Below are 21,390 nucleotides of genomic sequence, written 5' to 3' on the forward strand. Positions count from 1 at the left end.
CAAGACTGTAAAAAGTTGCTGTAGCGCTGAATGTAGATGTAGATTCTATATCTACATTCAGCGCTGTAGAAGGTTGATGTTGATGATTGTCCCGGTGATACATGACACCCACATGACCACGTCGCCATTCGAGGTCAGCCGAGCTTATCAGGCCCATTTATCCTTCCTGGCATGCCTGTGATGCCGATCAACATCAGGAAGACGTAGTAGCCGTGGTGATATATGCATGTGTTGTTGCAGCTCTTGATCAAACTTAATAACATGTAAAACCAGCCTGATGTTTTGAACACACGGTCGTTCATCATTGCGTAAGTTTTTTACTACCAAAAAAAAGTGACAGCTACGAGATTGAGATGGTGCGCTCGTGGTAGTTATGTGCTGATTACATGTGGTGATATGGTTCTGCAGAAACTGGAACATAAATCATCAGTCCTTGAGAGAACTTGATGCGAACTGTTTTTCTTTTATATTGAAGTTAAGAGGAGTGTGTTGATGGGTGGGTTATTACCAATGTTCGTTTTTATGCTTTTATGTCGTTTTGCGTGCAAAATTTTCAGAATAATTTCGTTTAAAATTATTCCACATTTGTTTCATTAGGCCCCTAAGCCATACATCAAGAACTCGTGACCTTTTTATCTGAGTCTCAGTTAGAGCGCGACCAGTCGAATGTTGCCACCCCATGTACAAATTGAGAAACAATATTTTTTTACTGACGCGTAAAATTACTTGGTAAGAGCGCTTGGTAAGAGCCCAGGGTAGGAATCCTATGAATTTCTGCCAGGTCATTTCCCTGTCCAATGCTTACATCTCTGTTCGACCTCTATCCACGACTCTATAATCCATCTGGTGCCGGGTCAGGCGGCAGTCAGACCCTGCCTCGATAGTAGCTCGCCGGATGGTCATCTTCTGAGCGGGCGGCGACAATAAAACGCCGTTTCATCGGCGCTTTCCATGCGCGCCGCGCCCGGGGCCGTCGTTTGTTCAATCGGCCTGATCGGACCCCCGGGAGCCGAATGGGTGGGGGCGGGGCAGTTTGACAGGTCATGTGTCAATCGGCGCCCTCCGCCGCCGCCCCGGCGCACGGCGCTGGCACCGGCCGCCGCCCGCCGGCACCGGCACCGCTCGCCGCGCCCGGCCGGATTGGGAGCCTTCTAATGACCAGAGCAGGCCGCTCTGTCAGCGTCCAATCTCGGCCATCTCCCAAATCGACGCCGCTCGTGAAGAGAATGGCCAAAGCGGTGTGTGATCGAAGGGGCTCGCCAGAAAAATGTATCGGCTCGGACGTATTGTGGCCGCCGCGGCGGAGAGGCCGGCCCGGCCGGGCTGGCCCGCGCGGCAGGATATTGCCGCACGGTGGCATTTTCGTATGGCCGCTCCGCTCGTAATGAGGTAACGATGCCCGTCACATGTTGTTGATGATAGCGCCATTTTTAATAACATAAAATTAAATCCCGCTGGCGACGAGATCCATCAAGCTATAATACTTACTTCGTAAAATTTTCTCAGGATATGGCCCATGGACGTCGACAAGTCTATTTTATCTAATTTATATCCCGGTCGCTTATAACTGAGCGTTGTGGCGGCTCTGTATGCATCACACGAGCTAGATAACGATGTCTATTTGGGCCCGGGCGCGCCCAGACAGGCGCTGCTGTAGAGCCCTGGAAGCGCCGGCAGCTCTGCATGCACTGCCCGGCCGTAGTGCGTCATAGGGCGCCGATCAGGCGGCTGTCTTCTCCGGGTGTCTCGCTGGCAGCGTGTGTGATCGCCGCCAAGACGCGCAGAAGAGCCGTCCGCGTGACGCGTGTCTCCTGTGACCCGAGAACAGAAGGTGGCGTGGGATAATTGACTCGGTATCGTGTGCGTGTCAAACGAATGAGCGCACCGCTGCCGACAGAGATGGAGAGGGGAGGAGGAGAAGATGAGAAGAGAATTGGGTGGAGAGAGAGAGAGAGAGAGAGAGAGAGAGAGAGAGAGAGAGAGAGAGAGAGAGAGAGAGAGAGAGAGAGAGAGAAAAAAAGGGAAGGGGAGATAGAAATAGAGAAAGAGAGAGAGAGGGAGAGAGATGGGAAATATAGAGAGAGGGAGAGAGAAATAGAGAGGGAGGGGGAGAGGAGGGAGGAAATGGAGGGAGAGAGAGAGGGATGAGAGGAGACAGAGAGGCAGAGAGAAAGAGTAACAGAAAGAGAGAATTGATTCAAAAACTTTGGTAGTGTTTAGAGTAAGGGCGATGATAAGAGGTAAAATGTGAAAACTCTTCCCGCGGGCGGGCGGTGGCGGAAGTCGGGCGTCAGCTGGTGCGGAACGAGTCGAGTTTCGCCGGGTATGGCTCAACCATGGATGAAGTAGAACCTGGATCGGCAACTCCTCGATGTTTGTGACCACCGCTAGGTGGCAGTGGTGTCGAGCGCTAAGGACGCGGGGGAGCGGGTGCTATTCAAAACAATGGTCGGCGTCGCGTTGTAGGATCGTTTGCCTTGTTTTTTGAAAATTTAAGCCCCTTTGGAGCAGATTGGAAGGTTTCAGAAGATGGAGGAAGATGGCAAGGTAAGATTGGTAAGTTTTTTTTTGTGGTTGGAGGGTCTGAGTGGCCTAAAATATTACTGTAAAGAGCGGCTGTTGACGATACTTGCGCACATTGCTTCTCGCCGTATGTCGTTAAAAATCGTATAATTTCCGTAATTGGAATGTTTAATCACTTATTTATATGTTTAATTTTATGTTTGTTATATGTTTGTTATATGTTTGACACATCATGTCTCAAGCTTGTGTGTCATTGTCAACCACAAATGACAAAAGAGTGCCGACCCTGGTCCCTGACATCAGCTTCCTTCTTTTCTCAAAGCCAAAAGGTCCAGAGTAGTACGAAGAAGTTTGTGAGTTTCCCTCTATTGAATGATATATAACAATCACCTTTTTTTAGAACGAGTGCTAGCCAAACTGTGTGTAGATAGCAGATAGATTTAAGTAAGATAAAGCCATTTTAAACTATGTAAGCCTAGCAGATAAGGTGTTAAGCTTGTGGGTACTTTTGTTTGGGAGTATCTTGTCAAGGTATTATTTATTTTATTTTTTGCCAACATCATCGCAATGTAAAATACTTTTTGTGATGTTGTGGGGAAACAGTTTGCCTTGGAATGCCCTCACTCTCCATTTCATTACGGTATGCTCAGGTATCTAATTTCCCTCTCTCACTCTTTGTTTCAGATCAAAGAGATGGGTTCAGTTTCCACGGTGTGCTGACTTGAATTGGCATCCTGTGATTTGTGATGTGAATTATGATGCACGCACACGCAGGCAGGTGCACGCCCACTGCAGACACGTGTGACGTGACGGCAGCAGGCGGCCGGGGTGTGAACTGTGAACTGGCTCGACCGAAAATGTTTAAGGTATCACAGCGTTTGTAACTGACTAACATACCCACTACGGGCATACCCATTGAGCGGATAATGCGTTCGTGTGCATCGTGTTTGCATTTATTCCCGATATACTCTGGTGGGAGGTGTGAATTGGAAACCAACTTGGTGCTACGACACCGTTTAGTAGGCATGTGGCACGTCGTTTCTCGAAATCTACCTATCAGTCTATGCAATAATATGCATTGTATACATTGTGTGTCATCTTTCACCTTAGTTGTCATTGAACCTGTGTTAAATTCTGAACTTCAGGCCGAGACAGACTATTTCCACAGTCAGGAAATCGCACAAGAGAGCCTATTCAAATCAATCAATCGCACGCAATCAATCAATCAGTTGCAATAGCATCAATCGCACGCAAGGAGGTGCGTGTTATGGATGAGAGTGCGACCGGGGTTTATTTGAATAGACTCTCGGTCTCGCACATGATTTCTGACTGCGGAAAGAATCGGTTTCAGCCTGTACTCAGTAGGCAATTCGCTCATGCGACGGCAAACATAAGTTTAATATGGAAACAGTTTTTTAACGAAACGGTGTATGGTAAGCTTATAATCCTGGAATGCTTCTTGATAGAAATTGTCAGTGGTGCAGATGTTCGTTAATCGATATGACAGCATTTGTCTTGATCTTTATAAGTCAGTCAAAATGGCTGTAGCAATGATTTGGATGTTTCACGGCGGACGGCACATTTCCTCTGCGGTCTACCGACGACTGAGTTGGAATGCTCAAGCTGATCAGGGGCAATCCGAGTGATAGACAAAGTCGTTTGATCGAAGGTATTTTCAGGCAGCTGGCAGAAAGCGCCTGGCCTGGCCATGAGAGCTAACAATACGACGTGCTGAGGTAAAATCGGCCAGTCGCGCTCGGTAAACGACCCACCACTGACCACACCATTCTTTCCAAAACGATACATAGTCTATGGAACCGCCCTGGACCGCTCTTCCGGAACCCGACACTGTTGGCCTATGCCAAACTTAGCCGCGGCTGGTTCAGGCCATGTAACTTGCCGGTCATTTTCGGACTTTGCTGGTATCGGCCGCTGTCTGACTGGGCGGCGGCGGCGGGCTGTCCTTAGCAGGGATCAGTCTGCTCGATAGGTGGCAGCACTTTCGGGCGGTCGCGCAATACAATGGGAATTCCGCGGAGTTGCCGATCCAGGTAGTAGGTAATCCATGGCTCAACTTTGGCTGCGTTAATTCTGCCGGTGCGGGAAAGAAACTAACCTGTGCCGGCCTCTGGCAGCTGCTCACGTCACGTCGCTGTCAATGGCGGAATGGAAGACTATTGGAGCGGCGCCGTTCAGCCGAGCTCAATCTGCGGACGTAAATTTGTGTCTCTGTGACGGCCGGCCGCCGGGAAGCGGTCATTTCTGGTCGGAGCCGGCCCGTTTGGCTGAGCTCTTCTAAGCCGGCGCGGCGGCCAGTCTCGTTTAGGGGTGTCGGAGAGCTGATGTGAGCGGCCACGATCGCGGCTGAGCCGGCCACTGAGGCTGTGCTGCGCTCTGGTGCCGGCTGGAGTTGTGTCTGTCGGCCTCCAAAGACCTATCCACTGGCGATAGATCGGTTTGAGGTGTCTGTGATCGTGACTGCCAACGGCCGCTAACGTCGGTAGAATCAGGTTTATTGGACGGATCTCGTAAGGTGGTTCGAGTGAACGGTGGGCCTAACGATGTGCTTGAATAATTCGAATCGAGTGTTTCATTAATTTGTGGTGAAGTGTCTTTCAACTTCATATTTCCATCATGTGAATTTGAAATAAAAACTTTTAGTGGTGATGATCATCCCCTCCGTAACTCAGAAAAAAATCGATAGCTCTTATGACAAGAATGCTAAACTTTGACATGCATTAGATCGTTTTCCCTTTAGCTTAATAATTTTCATCCTTGATATTTTATCAAGTATTTTTGTGTACTTTAAAAAGGCACACATTACTTTTCTATTGCAATACTTCTTTCTGCCTTTGTAGCTATCACAGCAAATGCCATCTGCTCTTTCGCAAATCGTTTCTCCATGGCAACGTGGCATGGTGTTGAGAATGTGACTGCCATCCATTTTGTCTTACGACCCAACAGATGGTGCCATTTGCGACGACATCGTATATCATAGGTCAAAACCATAGCACCATAATACGTTTTGGGCCATACATAAGGGCTGCTTGATGGCCGCTCACTCGTAAGAACATAGTAATGTAAAAGATACCACTTAGATGAGTCGATAATACAGGTATGTAAGCACTTGTACTTACATACCGATATTCTCGACTGCTGAGTTTTAGCACCTTTAGCACCTACAGTCTACACATATGCACACATACCTAACCTATACTGACACATCACCCTGACAGTAGCCACGTGCGCCGCGGGCCGCGGCTGACGTCTGGGCGGCTCAATTCAAAGTTGGCCGTCGCCGGGCCGTCGGTCACTCCGGCTCGTCTCGGCACTGTTATCTTCGTCCCCGGTGGGACTGCTCCGGCGCCGAGCGCCGCTCGGGTGTCCACTGACCTACATCGCCCCGTGCCGATAGCCGGTCCGTGCCGCGGACATGGGGCCGCTGTCCGCTGAGACTGGGGTCGGTCCGTGTCGCGGACATGGGGCCGCTGTCCGCTGAGACTGGGGTCGGTCCGTGCCGCGGACATGGGGCCGGTGTCCGCTGGGGCTGGGGCCGGTCCGTGCCGCGGACATGGGGCCGGTGTCCGCTGAGACTGGGGCCGGTCCGTGCCGCGGACATGGGGCCGCTGTCCGCTGAGACTGGGGTCGGTCCGTGCCGCGGACATGGGGCCGCTGTCCGCTGAGACTGGGGTCGGTCCGTGGCCGTGTGACATGGGGCCAGTCCGTGTCGTGGGGCCGATTCCCCGGAGACTGGGGTCGGTCCGTGGCCGTGACATGGGGCCAGTCCGTGTTACGGACACGGGGTGGCGCCCCTGAGACTGGGGTCGGTTTGTGTCTATCTATGACACGGGGCCAGCATGTGACGCTGACACCGTGCCGGCCCGTGCTTTAGACTGTCAGTGCGCGCTTCTGATATTTCGTGGGCTCTTGACTGCAACACGGGGTCGGCTTGCATCTGCTATTCTGCTTATCCGTGCCCCCCAAACGTCAGTGCCATTACCACGATGCCATTCCTTTCCTCTGACACTTCCCTCGTCGTTTCTCATTCTCAGGTACGTTCTGGCAGCCGCCCTGAAGGAAATGTCGCAAAAGGAGAACATCACGGAGGCACCCAAGGACTGCAACAACACCGGAGACGGCTGGGAGACGGGAAAAACCCTGTTCAAGTGAGCCCCCGCCCCCCCCCCCCCCCTCCCCCGCCGGGCTGATGCGTTCCGTGCTCCGTTTTTCGTTCCGAGTGCGGACGGTCGTTAAGCGGCGACTGTGCGGAATACTGACGACCGTTTAACTGAGTCGCATCTGGGCCCGTCTGATTTACTGGACTTCCAGTCCGCTGGGAGACGGGCTATGGTGTTGCGTCGCGTGAGGCGATTATGTGTGCCGGTAGCGTCCGGCGTGGCGGGGGAGGATTTTGTGTCACGAGGGATGCTGTTTAACTAATGTGTTTTGATAAGCGTTATTTATACTGCAAAGAGTGATGAAGCATCTGCACGAATGGAGGAAGAAATTGTTGCAAAAAATATATGTTTTTATAGATCTTCCGCTTTGGTTTGTTTCCTTAATTTCGAAAAAGACACCACGTAAAGCGCGTCAGACAGAATCTTCATCGATTCATCATGTTCTGAGAATTGCAATCTCAGCGTCTGGGAGAATTCACAGCTCGTTTATGAAGTGAAGATAAATCTCCGAAACGCTGGGCAACAAACGCGAACCATTCTTCACGGATCTCATCAATCATACTACTAAGGATCTTCTAACTCTGAATTACCACTGTTTCTGTTTCAGGTACATTCGTAAACAAGTTCTGTTCGACGGGCAGACGGGAAAAGTCGCTTTCGACGATAACGGAGACCGCATCAATGCAGAATATGACGTCATCAATACAGACAGCACCCGTACCAAGCGGATAGTGGGGAAATACGCCTATTCAAAGGTAGGTCCGCACCCTCAGGTGATAGATGGCAGTTTGGCGCAGCAGCTTGTCTGTGCAGGATTCATTGACAGTGACATGTGCCAACATTTATTAATGCTGGCGATCACTTGGAGAATCTATCGATTTCGCTCAATCTGTGACAGATTGTGTTATTCTATCCCATCCCAGCGATACATCAAAGCAATCGGATGATCCCATAAACTGATTGGCTTAGACACAACGCAAACTCGGAATTGGTTTGATTATGGACACTATCCCGTGGGAGACCCTGAGACAAGTTTTGGTGCACGTACGGATTTAGAAAGAATTTAGTACAGTGCTGGCATAAGAGGGATTTCCTCAGTCGAACGGCAAGTATAGACTCTGACTTTTGAATGTTTTGAATCCGACCTCGCCCTTCGTACATCCATCGTGCTGTTGTTTGGAAAGGCCGCCCCGGCTGGCTGCAAACGGCCCTCAACACTGAAAGATGGGCGCAGCTCTTCGATGCAGTTACATTGAACGCTATGATAATCTTGGATCCGATGCAGCCTCTTGCTTTGTTTTGATCGGATTTAGGGAAAGAGCAAGCTCTGGCCGACCTATGGGTTCCAAGGACGCAAACACGATCGAGGTCAAAAGGCGAGATAAAACTTTGGCATGTGAAATATTGTCCGTCTCGTTTCTAGGGATTACAAATCATGCGAATTGGCTTGCAAGGACTGGTCTAAATATTGCTCATCCTAGAAGATCGCATCAGCGCGAAAAGCGCTGGCTTAATCGGCAGAGGATGGGGTGCACTTGAACACACTTCAGAGTTGGTACTCTACTGAGCAACCGTCTGCGGCAGGGGGACGGGGGAACTAGTCTCCAACTGAACCAAACCAGGGAGGATCTGAGGGTGGCGTTGCAGTCCAATGCCTTACGGTCATTCTCGACTAGCTTCTTCCCTACCTTATTACCATTTCACGTGTTTTCAGCGCTAACTACAGGAATGATTATGCTCTTCGGAAAATAACATCTTGTGTATGATTAGCACCATTCTACTCGGACGACCTGCTGCGAAGTTGTCCATCCAGCTGTTCATCTCAGCTTAGTATGCACAGCGGCTGGGATTCGTATGCCAGCGAACCGAACATCTTGCGTGGAGTGTTGTGAGGCAGGAAAGATCGGGGATGGACCAATCATGATTCTCTCAATCCTGAAACGGCCACGGGCCAAAAGGGCAGTCCGTTGTTGAGCCGCTTTGTTGCACACTGACAGTCACAAATGGGCACAAATTGTATCTAAGAGATTGTATTGAAGCTGTATGTCTGCTGCTAATCCAAGTCATGGGCTGACGAGCCCGAATTGCAGTTATCAGTATGCGGCCCACAGGTTACTGATAACACCAACTTTAACCCGATATTTGATGTGCACGTAGAGGCACGAGTCGTTCTCCAACAGGTATTCCCCAGTTTCCAGTAGTGTTGAATTTCAAATATCCAGCCGGCGTACTGGTCACAGCGTAGGTACCCGCTCAGTCCCGCTGCCATAACGCAGTTCAACTTTGTGCTGCTGCTCGCTTCTCTCGCTACTCTGGTATATGGTGCACTCATTTCTCCCCTCTGTCGAGTTTATGTCCCGCATCTCTTACCAAAACCACAGCGCAGCCTTTGTCGTCGCCTGTATGCAAGACGCTCACTTCGATAAGCGAACGGCAAGTCCCCAATAGCGTCGTGAACGTCACTGCTGCTCCGTGAACGTCGCAGCTGCGCCGCTAGTGATTTCGGCCAGCAACAGCCTCGTCGGGAAAACTGGCCAATCTCTCCTGAGCAAAAATGGCCTGTCGTTCCTCAGTCGAGAGGCCACCGCTCGTGACCCCGCCCGCTCCTCCGCTGCTGGAGATTGTCTTTTGAGGTCGAGTCGGGGTCAACGGGCCTCTTGTCTGAGTGACGAGATTCATTCCGAGTCGGGAGAGTTATTTGGTGTTATTTTAATTAGTTTGGTTTGTGCTGCTGATTCGTGGTATGATGGAAGACGGACTTTTCGCCGGAGAATGTGCCACAGGGTCGGTATTATTCTTCGGCAATGTTTTATGGAGCACAACTCTGCTCTTGCGTGATTCACGGTGCCTTATAGTTCTTTTACTGCTTTTGAGTTTTTCATTTTTTCATCGTTTATTGCCACAAATAAATAAAACGGAAGAACATACATAAAAGGATTTTTTCTGTGCTATGCTTCTTTATGTTAATCTCTCTATCCTAAGTTACGTTTCTTCATTTAAGCTAAGAAAATGTTCGACATCAATTAGTTATAGTTCAAGTTCAAGTTCAAGTTCGGTGTATTGAGGACATTTCCACATAGTGGCTTAATATTTAGTCCGAGTCAGAGTACATAGATAAAAACATGACACAGTCAATATCACAGTAAATCACAATCAAGAGATGGGTATATAAAAACACGGTCCAAAGTCGGACAAACCAGACCCTCGACTAGTTCGACAGCCGGCGCAGAAACTCGGCGCGGGTTACAGAGCTGGTGACAGCCGGCGACAGGCGGTTCCACGCCGCGGCCGCTCGGTAAGAAAACGCGCGGCGCGACGCGGACAGGCGGTATAGTGACTGTGTTTATCCTCATTCAGTCAACAGGCATCGTTGACATTGATTGCATTTGCTTGTATTGATTGCAAAGCACGACAATTTTCAACTGCCGTTAAATAGTGTGAGCTTACTGAAGCACTAGACGCGATAGTGACGCGCGGGGCGCCGAGATCGACGCGTCGAGCGCCGGCCGAAACCGTCCGCCGGATTAGCGTCAGGGGAGTGGTGGCACAGGTGTCGCCTGAATCATAGATGGACGAACGGGAGACACGGCACTCAAATTATTTACGAACGACGACAACACGACTCTCACAAATGCCAGCGACGCGACCGCTGAATGCGCACGCCGGCTGACGTACTTGGGCTGAAGTATCCGCCAACTAAAGCAGTTTACTCACCATAGCTGTTCGCCGTGCTATTATAATAGAAATTGCATGCCTCGGTAACTTTGAAATCAGCCGCGAGCTCGTCATTTTCCGACTTCTTCCTCAGCGTTATCATTTTCAGATTATAACAGATGACGTTTCGTGCAAAATTGTAAGAATAGTTTGACGTGGGAGAGGGCGGTGGGCGTTGTTTGGCTGAGAGCTGAATCGAGACCGACTACATGCTGGTTGCCGCTGAATGAAGTGATGCGAACACTGGGCGAACTAACTCGTCAATCTGCGGACAAATGCAGCCTATTTCTACCCGGAGCACATGGCCCGATTGAAGTCATTTTTCTTTGGTTCGAGCGAGTGTTGATTGCTCAGCGTCTTCCACTTCCCTAGCACGGAATGAAGCGTGCTGGAGAGTTGATGTGCTAGGAGAGGAGGCGGCGACAAGGCAAGGACCTACAAATCCGCCAACGTTTGATCGAACATTTTCATTGGCGATATTGGTGCCTTCGACCGGAAACACGAGTCACTGGATGTGGGTGAGCTGCTGATGCCAGGATGATTTAGCAAGTGTCACGAAGAGCAGCTTTAATTGCATTCTCTCTCAAGTAGGTTTCTCAAGACCTCAGATGTGTCGGGGGCGGGAACTTACATTGCAGTCTCCAGCCGTGTCGTTCGACCTTCAGGCAACATTTATTGGATTGTCTTCAAAGTTATGCGGCAGGTTGGCGTCATACTTTTGTCTCAGTGGGCCAGGCATTGCGCAGTAAGTCAGACAGCTTCCACACAGCTTGATGTCGCCTTTATATCACATCATATCTCGCTCGAACCGTGACACGTGATCCAGCGGCACTTGACACGTGACTCGCCAGCACCTGTCATAAGTTACACTCGTCACGCTATTCCGTACGCGTGTCTGTGAGGATATGAGTTTCTCAGACGAACCGCTCTGGCTAGGTGTCACGAAGTTGCAGTTATTTTCCAAAGTTGCTCAACGCACAGCACGTTTCCTCAGGCGTTTTCCTTAGCAAAAACATTTGCATGCACTTGATGAGTATTTTCATTTGTAGGCTTTTGCTGCAGTGGGCCAGATGCGCAACGGTTGCATGAATTACTTTTCTGTCTCATGTTTCATGTTTATACTTCAATTACTGATGAGTCCGGTATGTCTTCAGCGTCTTTGTCTGCGCTTGTCTTTTTTGTACGAACACTGAGAGTTTGTCGCCTCTACGCGTTTCTGCGCAGAAACCGCCTACCGTTCATTCATGCTATCGTTCTACCGGGTATCATCCTGCCTCGTTATTGGAAACTGATCTGACCTTTCGCTCGGCCTTCTATTCTAATCCGAGGCACCAATGTGATGGTTCGGAGAGCGCCGGAGATCTCCAATCGGCCATTCATCGGGCGTGCTCTCATTGAGACTCCCGGGATTTCGACTCCGTGCGATTTTACCGTGTCTCACGCATACTGCGACGTGGTGATTATGGGTTTCCGACCTGGTGAATGGGGCACGGCGGATGATGTCTTATTGCGGAATAGGAATTAGACCGATTCCAAAGAAGGAATGATGAAGTTATCAAGCGCAAGCTTGACTATGTAGATTGTAGAAGGTACCACGTTGACTAGTAGGATGGAATTAATTTTTATTAAATGAATACTACCAGACTGGATATCCAATGTCTGCTCACGGCTCCGATACTTTTCACAGCTACCTATTCTTGACGAGAGGGCGTGTACAGGTCTCGCGGGTTTTATCGGTAGGTTTTGCACCTATGAAATTTAGTGAATTTCATTAAGCTTTTCAGGAGTGAAGATGAGATCGATTTATTCGTACACATGCCTGCCATGATCCTCTAAAATGACTTCATGGTATATCGATTAGCTTCTGAGATATAACCGGAAATGTAAAAAGGCAAAACCTACCGCGTAACGCCGCAAGATTCGTACTTGCTACCATTCCGTTCCGTCCGCTGTCCCACTAGCTTGCACGGCTTGCACCACGGTGACTATAAATAGCTTGCACCGTCTGCTGCCCCACAACCTCGCACCTTCCGCTGTCCCACCAGCTCGCGCCGTCCGCCACCCCAGCTCCCGGGCACGGATTTCGGATGTGTTCCAAAGCCATGCAATAAAATGCAGATGAGTCTCAAATCCATCGCGAGGCGTTTGTGGGATCCGTGGAAAGCAGATGTGCTGCAAAGCCGCCGGCTTGTGCAGCCTGAGTAGCCACTCGACGGCCAATCGGTCGCCTTAAGCCAACAGACGGGAAGATGCATGACCTAGCATTGGAGCGATACATTACGCTAGCCAGAGCGATGCATGGCTCGGTACTGGGAGAAAAGCATGGTCCGGAGGCCGGCAGTGTGCAGCAGTCTGTGAAAAGAAACCTGATTATCTGGAATGGTAGATATCATCCAGCCGCCGTACTGTCGCCGAATTTCACCTCCGACATAATGATTGTATGTTTTGTGAACATCGGTCGTCAGACTCAAGGCTTCCTTATCGGATGCCTTGATTTTCGTTTGCCGTGACAATCCAGTCTCTGCCTCGTTTATTTGGTTATTGCCGAGGGCATCAAGGCCCGTCCAGAGACGTCACGCGAAGACCCACATATGTCGCTGTCAGCTCCGCGTCTACTCGTTCCTAACCCTCACACGCCATATCAGCCGTTCGGCCTCGAATAGCTATGGCTTCCTTATCAGTGTCTGTTGGCTTTGTCCGTGTTGTAAAGGTGTTTGGCTCAACACCAGTCTCCAATACAACATCGGATTTTTACACTTCTTTCTGCACAGCGCGAGTTTAGGCGCGTGTCTGGTTTGTATTGCACTACATAGACGTGCAACGGTGGATGCCCTTCTTATTCGATGATCATAACCATCCACTTTCATGCATAAGCTTATGATGTTTTGGAGTGTTCGGAGCTTAGTTTGTAGATACCAACAAGATGAAATTAAAGCAGCGTCATACGAATGCTGCAATGTGCATTCAATGACCGATATAAGTTTGCAGTCCAGCTCTGGGCCTTCAGAATGTATACCATAAACCTTTCCCGAATTCCTAGCAGCAGTGGCGGCCCACTCTATCCATAACTAGCCCGCCGTTCCTTTGACCTATCCAACCGACGGTCAATTACTTCAACCGGCGGCCCATTTCGGAAATGGCTCAGCGTCTGGTCGTCGGCACCCATCTCGTTGGGTCTCGGTGAGGTTTGCGTTCCCGTCGCCGCAAAACGGAGCAGAGACGCAGTTCAGACTGTGACTGCCTTCCAAACTAACGGTGGATGCCTTTGGCCTTTTGGGGTTTTTAGTCTTTGATCGTGATCGATGACTTTGATCCTCCTTTTGATGTCTAATGAGTGGTTTTATTGCTTAGCTTATTTATTTTCATTTATTTTCGTTGGAGCTCTGCATTCAGAATGCCAGCTTCCAATATTTCTTTGAAGAAGTTGAATTTTCCAAATGGCAGCTAACCAAATGTTATAGGCGTATTGTTACAATCGAAGGCTATGTGGAGATAAGTTTCACGACAATGAGCCAACCACCTTACCTACCGGCTCATTGTACTTATCGGTGCTATAGCTCGTGCGTATTTATTATTACTGATTTGCTATCCCTACCCTCGCTGACCGCATTGTGCACGTAGATAACCAATTATTGTTCTTGTTTAGCCAGGGGATTCCCTTCACAGGACGCCAGGTATAACGATTGTATCGCTAGCCTGAGCGTTAATCAAAGGCACCGGTTCCGGTCGCAAGCGATATTTGTCGTAGGTTTTGTGCTAGCTAAATTAATTGAGTGACCTTTCACTCGTGTGACTTATTGAATGAGAAGGACGAAATTGGTCGTTTTAGCCGGCATACAATATCTTGAATTGTAGGGATAATGAGATCTGAAACTTTGGCCAGCCCGTTTATATACATACGGCACGCGCAAATATCCAGATTTGTCGCACAGTTTGTTTGGCAGGAGGGGCCAATACGGTGCCGCTGTACAATGCTACACAAAATAGTTCTTTTTGCATTTCCTCGGTATGGAAGTTGATATGAACAGGGAGCTGATTAAAGGTAGTCACATCTGGAATTTTGAAAATGAGCGGTATCTTCATGAGGGAAAAAGGAGATGCATCGTGAAACTCGTAAGTTGGTGCCTATGAAAATGGCGGCTACAAATGTGTCAAAATGGATCTTTGTTCACCATTCAACAGCTTAAAATTTGGGTTTCTGCAATTCATTTCACACGATAGCTAAAAATACTTCTGACAGCCTCGGCTAAGAGAAATATTTTCTTTGGGAGGCAATTTCCGCACGGTCTGGGAAACGTCACTGTCACTCTCTGGGTAAATCGAGCTCGTTCGGCCAAATTAGAAGTAGCTTATTCGGCTGCTGCGAATCTACAAACTCAACTTTGACTTTGCAAGTCTAAGTTTAAAGTTCGTCGCTAATTTAATTTGAATTGCTTTCAAACCATTGCATGTAACTGCATCATTAAATTTCATCATGTTGTTATTATTGTATGCATTCTTAGCACAGTCATCCCAAATGGGATTGCAAAAGTAGGTACCTAACCTTTTTACGCACTCAACGATAAAGTTGTGATGCTTCTACTTAAATTTTTCTTAAATTTCAGCACCATCCTAAGGTATTTAAGATGGTGCTGAAACAAAACAAATTTTTATATTTTTTCGGATAAATTTTAAAGTGTAGTTTCCGTAGGATTTTTCCACATTTAACAGTGTACTAACTTAGCGTCCGTGCAACAGCGACAGTCGTGGGCACCATGAGTCTCCCATTCCGATCAAAAGTGAAATTCGATTGGACCGACTCGGATTAGGCGTAGGGTGCGGCTGATGAACCGCTGAGCCCCTGCCGCTGCCGGCGCGGACCGGACCGGGCTGTTCATCCTTCACCGGCGCTCGACCTTCCGTTGCCTTTCACTGGGGACTACTGTCTTCCGCAATCCCATCTGGGATGGCTTCCGTGAAGTAATGGGGACCGGCGACCGAGCGCCGGCGGCGGCACGAACCGCGTCCGCGTGTGCGGAAACGGCACACCGACCGCGGAATGAAACGCGGGGTTCAGCGTTTTGCGATGTGTTCGTTCTCATTTTTATGATAGAAATGTTTTTTATGATGATTCTCTTAATGATGAGATATGGGTGTTGCAGCGCAGAACAGTTGATCAGATTCAGAAGTTCAAATATAATCTGAGCCGCTAGAGAACTTGGTACACTCGCCACGCAGGATATCAGCTCAGGCAAACGTCTAACGAGCTTGACGTGACCCTGGGTCAGATATACCTATGTCTACCTACATGCAATTTGACATGACGTTATCAGTGACATGATTGAACCACAACGGAAAATGTTAGGCTAGCCTTACTTTTCATTAAGAAAAGAATATCCTACTCTTGGTCCCTTGACTGATAATCGATTTATTCCACGCTCCAACGCCGCCAGCCTGGCAACTGGTGTTAGCACGTCTCGCCCGCGGCCCGTCACCCAGGCCGGGCTGGCGTGTTTCCGCGTCTCGCAAAGCCTTCCGATGACACCGGGCGGCGTCTATTCCTGGCGAGAAATGGGCCGATTCGGCGCGCTCAGTTGCGGATAGTCGCCGCGGCGCCGCCGGTTTACTGGGCTGTCCCGCCGAGTGGCTGAGTTAGGGCACTCCTCACTGTGGAGTGTTGGAGTTTGTGTATATCTGAATGGATGTCGGCCGGCTGCTTCGCTGTGAGGCTGATAGCTTTATGCAGCGTTTAGGAATGATAGTGTTTTGTGCTATGGGGTGCTATGAAAACATTCGAACAGGACTTATTGCTGAGAATAACAGATGCACCCCTAGTTTCTGGACATAATTCGTGCCGCTATAACTTTGGTGTTTGAATCCATATGCTGCAACCATAGCTAACAAGGTTGACAAAAGTGTAAGATCTACAGGGTGTCCCATAAGTTCGTTCTCACCTTATATTTGCATGTAAAACAGAGTACATTGCGTTTTGATATGTTTATAATCCCGCAATGTGCTCCCCATTTCATAGGCAAACATATGAATACATGCTGCGACATGCCAACCGGCATGTTTGGCAGCATAGCAGGCTTAAAGTTAGCCCAGACTGACTTGGCATGGGCCGTGAGCTCCTCAATGCTGGAACACCGCTTCGCTTCGACGAGCCTCGATTTCAATATTCCCAACACATTTTTATGAAATTTGGATCCGATGAGTTGCCTGGGATGTGATCTTGCCACAGACGCCTATCACAGTCTCCTGGCACTGCTTCTAAGCTTTGCTTGACCTGTGCACTGATGCACTGTCTTGCTTGAAGATGGGCCTACGACCTCCCGGATGCCATTTTCTCCTAAAAAAAAATGTGGTCATACTTGCGGTTCGAGTTAAGCTATAAGGCTGAAACTCCTCCTAGATCTTCTTGGAGAAGCATTCTGCGTCCCAAGACTGTTTGTGGAGTATCAATCGCAACGTGATCAGTGTCTGGACGCATATTACCCCACATTACCGTGACCCTGGCCTTTTGCATAGGAATAAAGCGGGATGACACAAAGGCCTTTTCTGTCGCCCATATGGGACCGTTTTGGGGTTTGGACGGGTGTTTTATCTCGAGCACGGACGAGGTAGTCCAGATGACCACATTGATGTCATCGGCCCTCCAGTTTTTTTAGCCTCAGGCATAACGAAACACTTGTTTGGCCATTTTAAGACGTTTTTGACTGTTTTGAGCCCTCCGGTAAGTAGAGCTTAAGTCACCTTGAGTTAGGTACCCTGAAATGATACTCTTAGACAGCTGGTAATGCATCCTGAAAAGCATGTTTACCAACTTTCTAACGCTAAGACCTTTTTGACGGCCATTTTGGCGCCACACAGTTTTGGCCACATGGCTCACTCGTGAAAGCTGACAAAAAAAGAGCACAAACTTGCAGCGATTGACTCCCGACAAATCATCGGCGTCACTTGTTGACTGTGCGTCCAGTTAGCGACAGACATTGGCTACATACTGGATGGCCTCAATCACCCTCAACCGTTGTGAATGGCCCAGTGCGGACTAAATACCGAGACGTTCCCGTATCGGAGACCTCTATGTTGCGGCGTAAGCCGTCTCCACAGGAAGTGAACTCTCTGGCAAAAAATATTTTGTCTAGACGAATTAGTTACCGTGGAGCACATTCACAGTTGCCATGGCAACCCCAAAAGCTCAGTTAAAAAAATAAATTAAGCGTGGCTTTAAATAAGAGAGCCTCTAAAAGAAAAATTTAGGTGAGAAGGAACTTATGGGACACCCTGTATACATTTCTATAGGCGGTCTGTAACCCGCGTGAGCTGAGGGATCATGAACTTGTTCGGGGCCTCCGGGTCTCCACTTCACAGTCTGATCACGCATACGCTCTTGCGCGTCCTCTTTAGTGACATCACATCACACGCTCTCCCTCTTCTTCCCCAGTCGTTGGAGAGGATGGAGCTGAAGCTGAAGACGAGTGACATCATCTGGCCGGGCGGCAGCAACGTCAAGCCGGACGGCGTCAAGATCCCGACGCACCTCAAGGTGCTGACTCTGCAGGAGCAGCCGTTCGTCTACAGCCGACGTTTGGAGCGCGGCCAGAAGTGTGACGACGCTGAGACGCGCTGTCCGTGGCACAACACCACAGGCGGTGAGTACGAGGAGGTGGATGTGGTGTCCGCCTTCAGGCTGTCGCGCTTTGCTGGGTAGGATGATGGGGATGTGACGCCCTTCTTCGGGCTGCGGCAGTATGTTGTCGGTGTCGACTGGAACATGATCCGGAATGCATGGGTAGATGGCGTGGGATGCAAGAAGTGCGTTAGTATGTGAAGACTTCTTGTTGCTCAGGTGGCTAAAAGTGTTGATACGAGAGGGAAGGGAGAGCCAAATAAAGAGAAAGGGAGGGAGCTGGGAGAAAGTGAGGAAAGAGAACCAAACACTAACGGAGAGGGAGATATAAATGGCGCCGAATTCGGTGATTTAATGCTGAAGGTGGCTGCATGATTTCACTCACCTAGCTACTTAAATGAGCTAATTTGTTCTAAAGCCAACACCGAAAGGCATTCATTTAGGCTTTAACGCTTTATTCAAAGACTGAACTAAGTTCCATGACGAGGCTAAAAGTTGTCAGTGTTTGAATTGGATGCCAGGGCCCCGCGGCGTATATTATCTGAATGGCTTCGGTCGGAAGTTTTACCTACACCGACCAGCCGCCCCCGCTCTTGTTCACATATCAACGTTCCCGAATGAGCAATTCTTTATTACGACACATCAATCTCTTAGTGACAGACTAACTGCTGAACCAAAATTGGATGACCATACTGTTAAAAGTCACAAACCATGCAACGACTCAGCAGCTTCATAAGCTTTTAAATCTCCCTCTCCTATCTCCTCTCCCTCTCCCCCCCCCCCCTCTCTCTCTCTCTCTCTCTCTCTCTCTCCCTCCCTCCCTCCCCCCCCCCTCTCTCTCTCTCTCTCTCTCTCTCTCTCTCTCTCTCTCTCTCTCTCCTACACACCCACGCTGACAACCGGGACGACCTCGTCACTCGCTCGGGTTCGGTCCAGCTGAGCTTTTCTCACATCTCCATCATTGATCTCATTACCGCCGTCGTCCCCCACTTGTGCGCCATCTGAGCAGCTCCCAAAGTGCGTCTCGCTCTCAGCTTCCGCCCCGTTGCCCAACGCAGGCGTGACCCGATATACTGCAGCTGGCACCCTCGCCCCTCTCTTCTCTCCTATCCCTCCTCCCTCCCCCCCCCCCGCCCCGGCCCGCCCGCCGTACTGCTGTCAGTCTTCGTATCACGCCCTGTGCCGGTGTTAGCGGAGGTTCGGTCAGTGTGCATGATTCTGCTGTTCCATATCTTGGCGCGGTGCCAGAACGTCAGACCGGTCAGCCAATCCGATAGGGTGCCTATCGTTTCCCGGAATTGGGGCCGATCGAAAAACAGGGGCCGGCTGGCCAGCGGCATAAAAAGAGACAAACAATTCCGAGTAAATGTGCCGACGTCGCATTCGCATTTGTTTTTGGGTGGTCGTTATTGCAGAGGAATTGGGTGGATGCTGAGTGAACTGTTCATTAAAAGATCACACAGACAATAAGATCAGCACTGAGCTTCGTTTGTTCGGGCGGGACTGTTCTTGATAAATTTGGGGATCTTCTTGCCAGCTGCTACGCGGATATTTCATCTTTGTACTCAGGCTAGAGCTTTATTCATAACGATGAACGTCTTTGTGCTATTTTTAGCATCCTCAGCATTCCTCATATCTCACATGAAATCCACTGCACGTTCCCGTTTCCTATCTAAACCAGACAGATCGGGTTCTAAAGCGGACGCAGAATGATATTAGAAAAGTATGTGTGGTGACAGCTGCCGTTGTTTTTCTTTGTCGCTATATTGCGCTCAATACGATTTGTAGGTCTGTGTAGTAAAGAGGAGCTCGAGGTGGTTAAAAGCCGTCTGTCGACGGTTTTTGTAGAGTGTTACCAGGCTCTATATAGACTAGACTACCACAGCTGTAATCCATATGATAAAACGGCGAAGGAGGCTGCAACCTTTAAGGTCTCTTCACTCTCAACGCAACTCTGTGCTCGATATGCATGTTTAGAAATGCTTCATTGCTGAGGTATTCACACGATTACAACACTATTTATTCATTATTCAATACTATTTTTTAATGGTGAGGACTGTCGCCTTGCGCCTACACACCTTACATTTCCGCATGTTTGCCGACAGAAGATGTCGAATTCTGCTGCTGGGGCTACTGCATAGACCTGCTGAACAAGCTGTCGGAGCGTGTCAACTTCACGTTCGACCTGTTCCTCTCTCCTGACGGCGAGTTCGGCGACTACGTCTCCAGGAATGTGTCAGGTGAGGCGTAGTCGCAATGGTTTGGCTCTATATAGTCCGTGTGTGTGTGAATATGTCAGAGGCGGATGGTAAGACCAGACGTATGTAAGTGCATGGGCCTGGGACTCGTGGGACTTCGTGGGGATGGAACTGCTTGACAGTCAGCTAAAGTTTCTCAGTTTTCAAGGTTCTCTCAACTCAAGGCTCAAGGTTTAAAGTAGAGTTCTGCCCATTTTACAGCTGTGGTAGCTGTAAAATGGGTGCAAAGTCTGGCTTTACATTATGCTCAAACATATCATCGCTCGCCTACAACTGCTGCCCGTTTGTTTAGTTTCCCAGCTCCCTGAAGGCTGTTTCAAACTTGGTTCCTTTTCCTTTTGGTGTGAATGGTCGCTAAAAATCTCTGAAAACATTATAGTTAGATGAAGTTAAGTAAAACATCAATCGCCTCATACCATGAATACAATTTAATCTTTCAGAACCGTTTCATAAAATATGTAAAACTTCCTCAAAAGCTCGAGGTTATTTATCCGCCATTTTGCGTTGTTTCTCACCCGGAGGCGTTAGCAGCCTGCCCAAATAGGCGCTGCACGGTGTCTGCCTGCCCTGTTTATGTTGTCATATAGCGCGAGATGACTGCACTGAATCCAGACAACGGGGCGACTATTGCGCCCGCGCCCTGTTAACACCATGCCCAGTTGTTGGCCATAACAAGCACCTGCACGTGCGAAATGGGAGCCATGCAGACGTCATACATCCGTTCTATGTCCTTTATTTGGACCGTATATATTCACTCGTTTTTAGGTTACTCATATTAGAAGTTGGACGACAATGCAGCAAATTCAACGTTACTTAGGCTGTTATTTTAAGCATGATTTCAAATCCCTGTAATGCTATATGATATGTAATGCTATACAATCCCGCTCGATCAACCGTATAGATGTCGATGCCCTGAACTCTGACCTGATGTTTGCCGATTGGGAGGGCGTGTTTAGTGCCACGAACGTAAGTGACCAGTGGGATGCTTTCCTGACCGAATTTCTGCCGATTTTTGACGATCACGCACCTATAAAGAATATTACCATCCGTAATCCTACAGCACCACCAGTTACCCCCGCCACACTTAAAATCATGGATCAACGTCGTA

The 21,390-nt window shown here is 49.1% G+C and overlaps 1 protein-coding gene across 8 annotated transcripts in view; it reads left to right on the forward strand.

Moving 5' to 3' along the window:
- Positions 1-21,390, forward strand: part of LOC122394033 (glutamate [NMDA] receptor subunit 1-like) — a 109,222-nt gene that overhangs the window by 63,500 nt on the left and 24,332 nt on the right. For 7 of the 8 annotated variants that reach the window (XM_043390572.1, XM_043390577.1, XM_043390576.1 and 4 more), the window contains exons 10-13: positions 6,576-6,689; positions 7,309-7,456; positions 17,839-18,046; positions 20,130-20,264. In XM_043390572.1, coding sequence (XP_043246507.1) covers positions 6,576-6,689; positions 7,309-7,456; positions 17,839-18,046; positions 20,130-20,264 — 605 coding nt within the window. The remainder of the gene's footprint in view (positions 1-6,575; positions 6,690-7,308; positions 7,457-17,838; positions 18,047-20,129; positions 20,265-21,390) is intronic. The other variant, XM_043390580.1, reaches the window with a different exon arrangement.

Source organism: Amphibalanus amphitrite, unplaced genomic scaffold, assembly GCF_019059575.1.
Source record: "Amphibalanus amphitrite isolate SeventyFive unplaced genomic scaffold, NRLGWU_Aamphi_draft 000569F_arrow, whole genome shotgun sequence".
Classification (NCBI taxonomy): domain Eukaryota; kingdom Metazoa; phylum Arthropoda; class Thecostraca; order Balanomorpha; family Balanidae; genus Amphibalanus; species Amphibalanus amphitrite.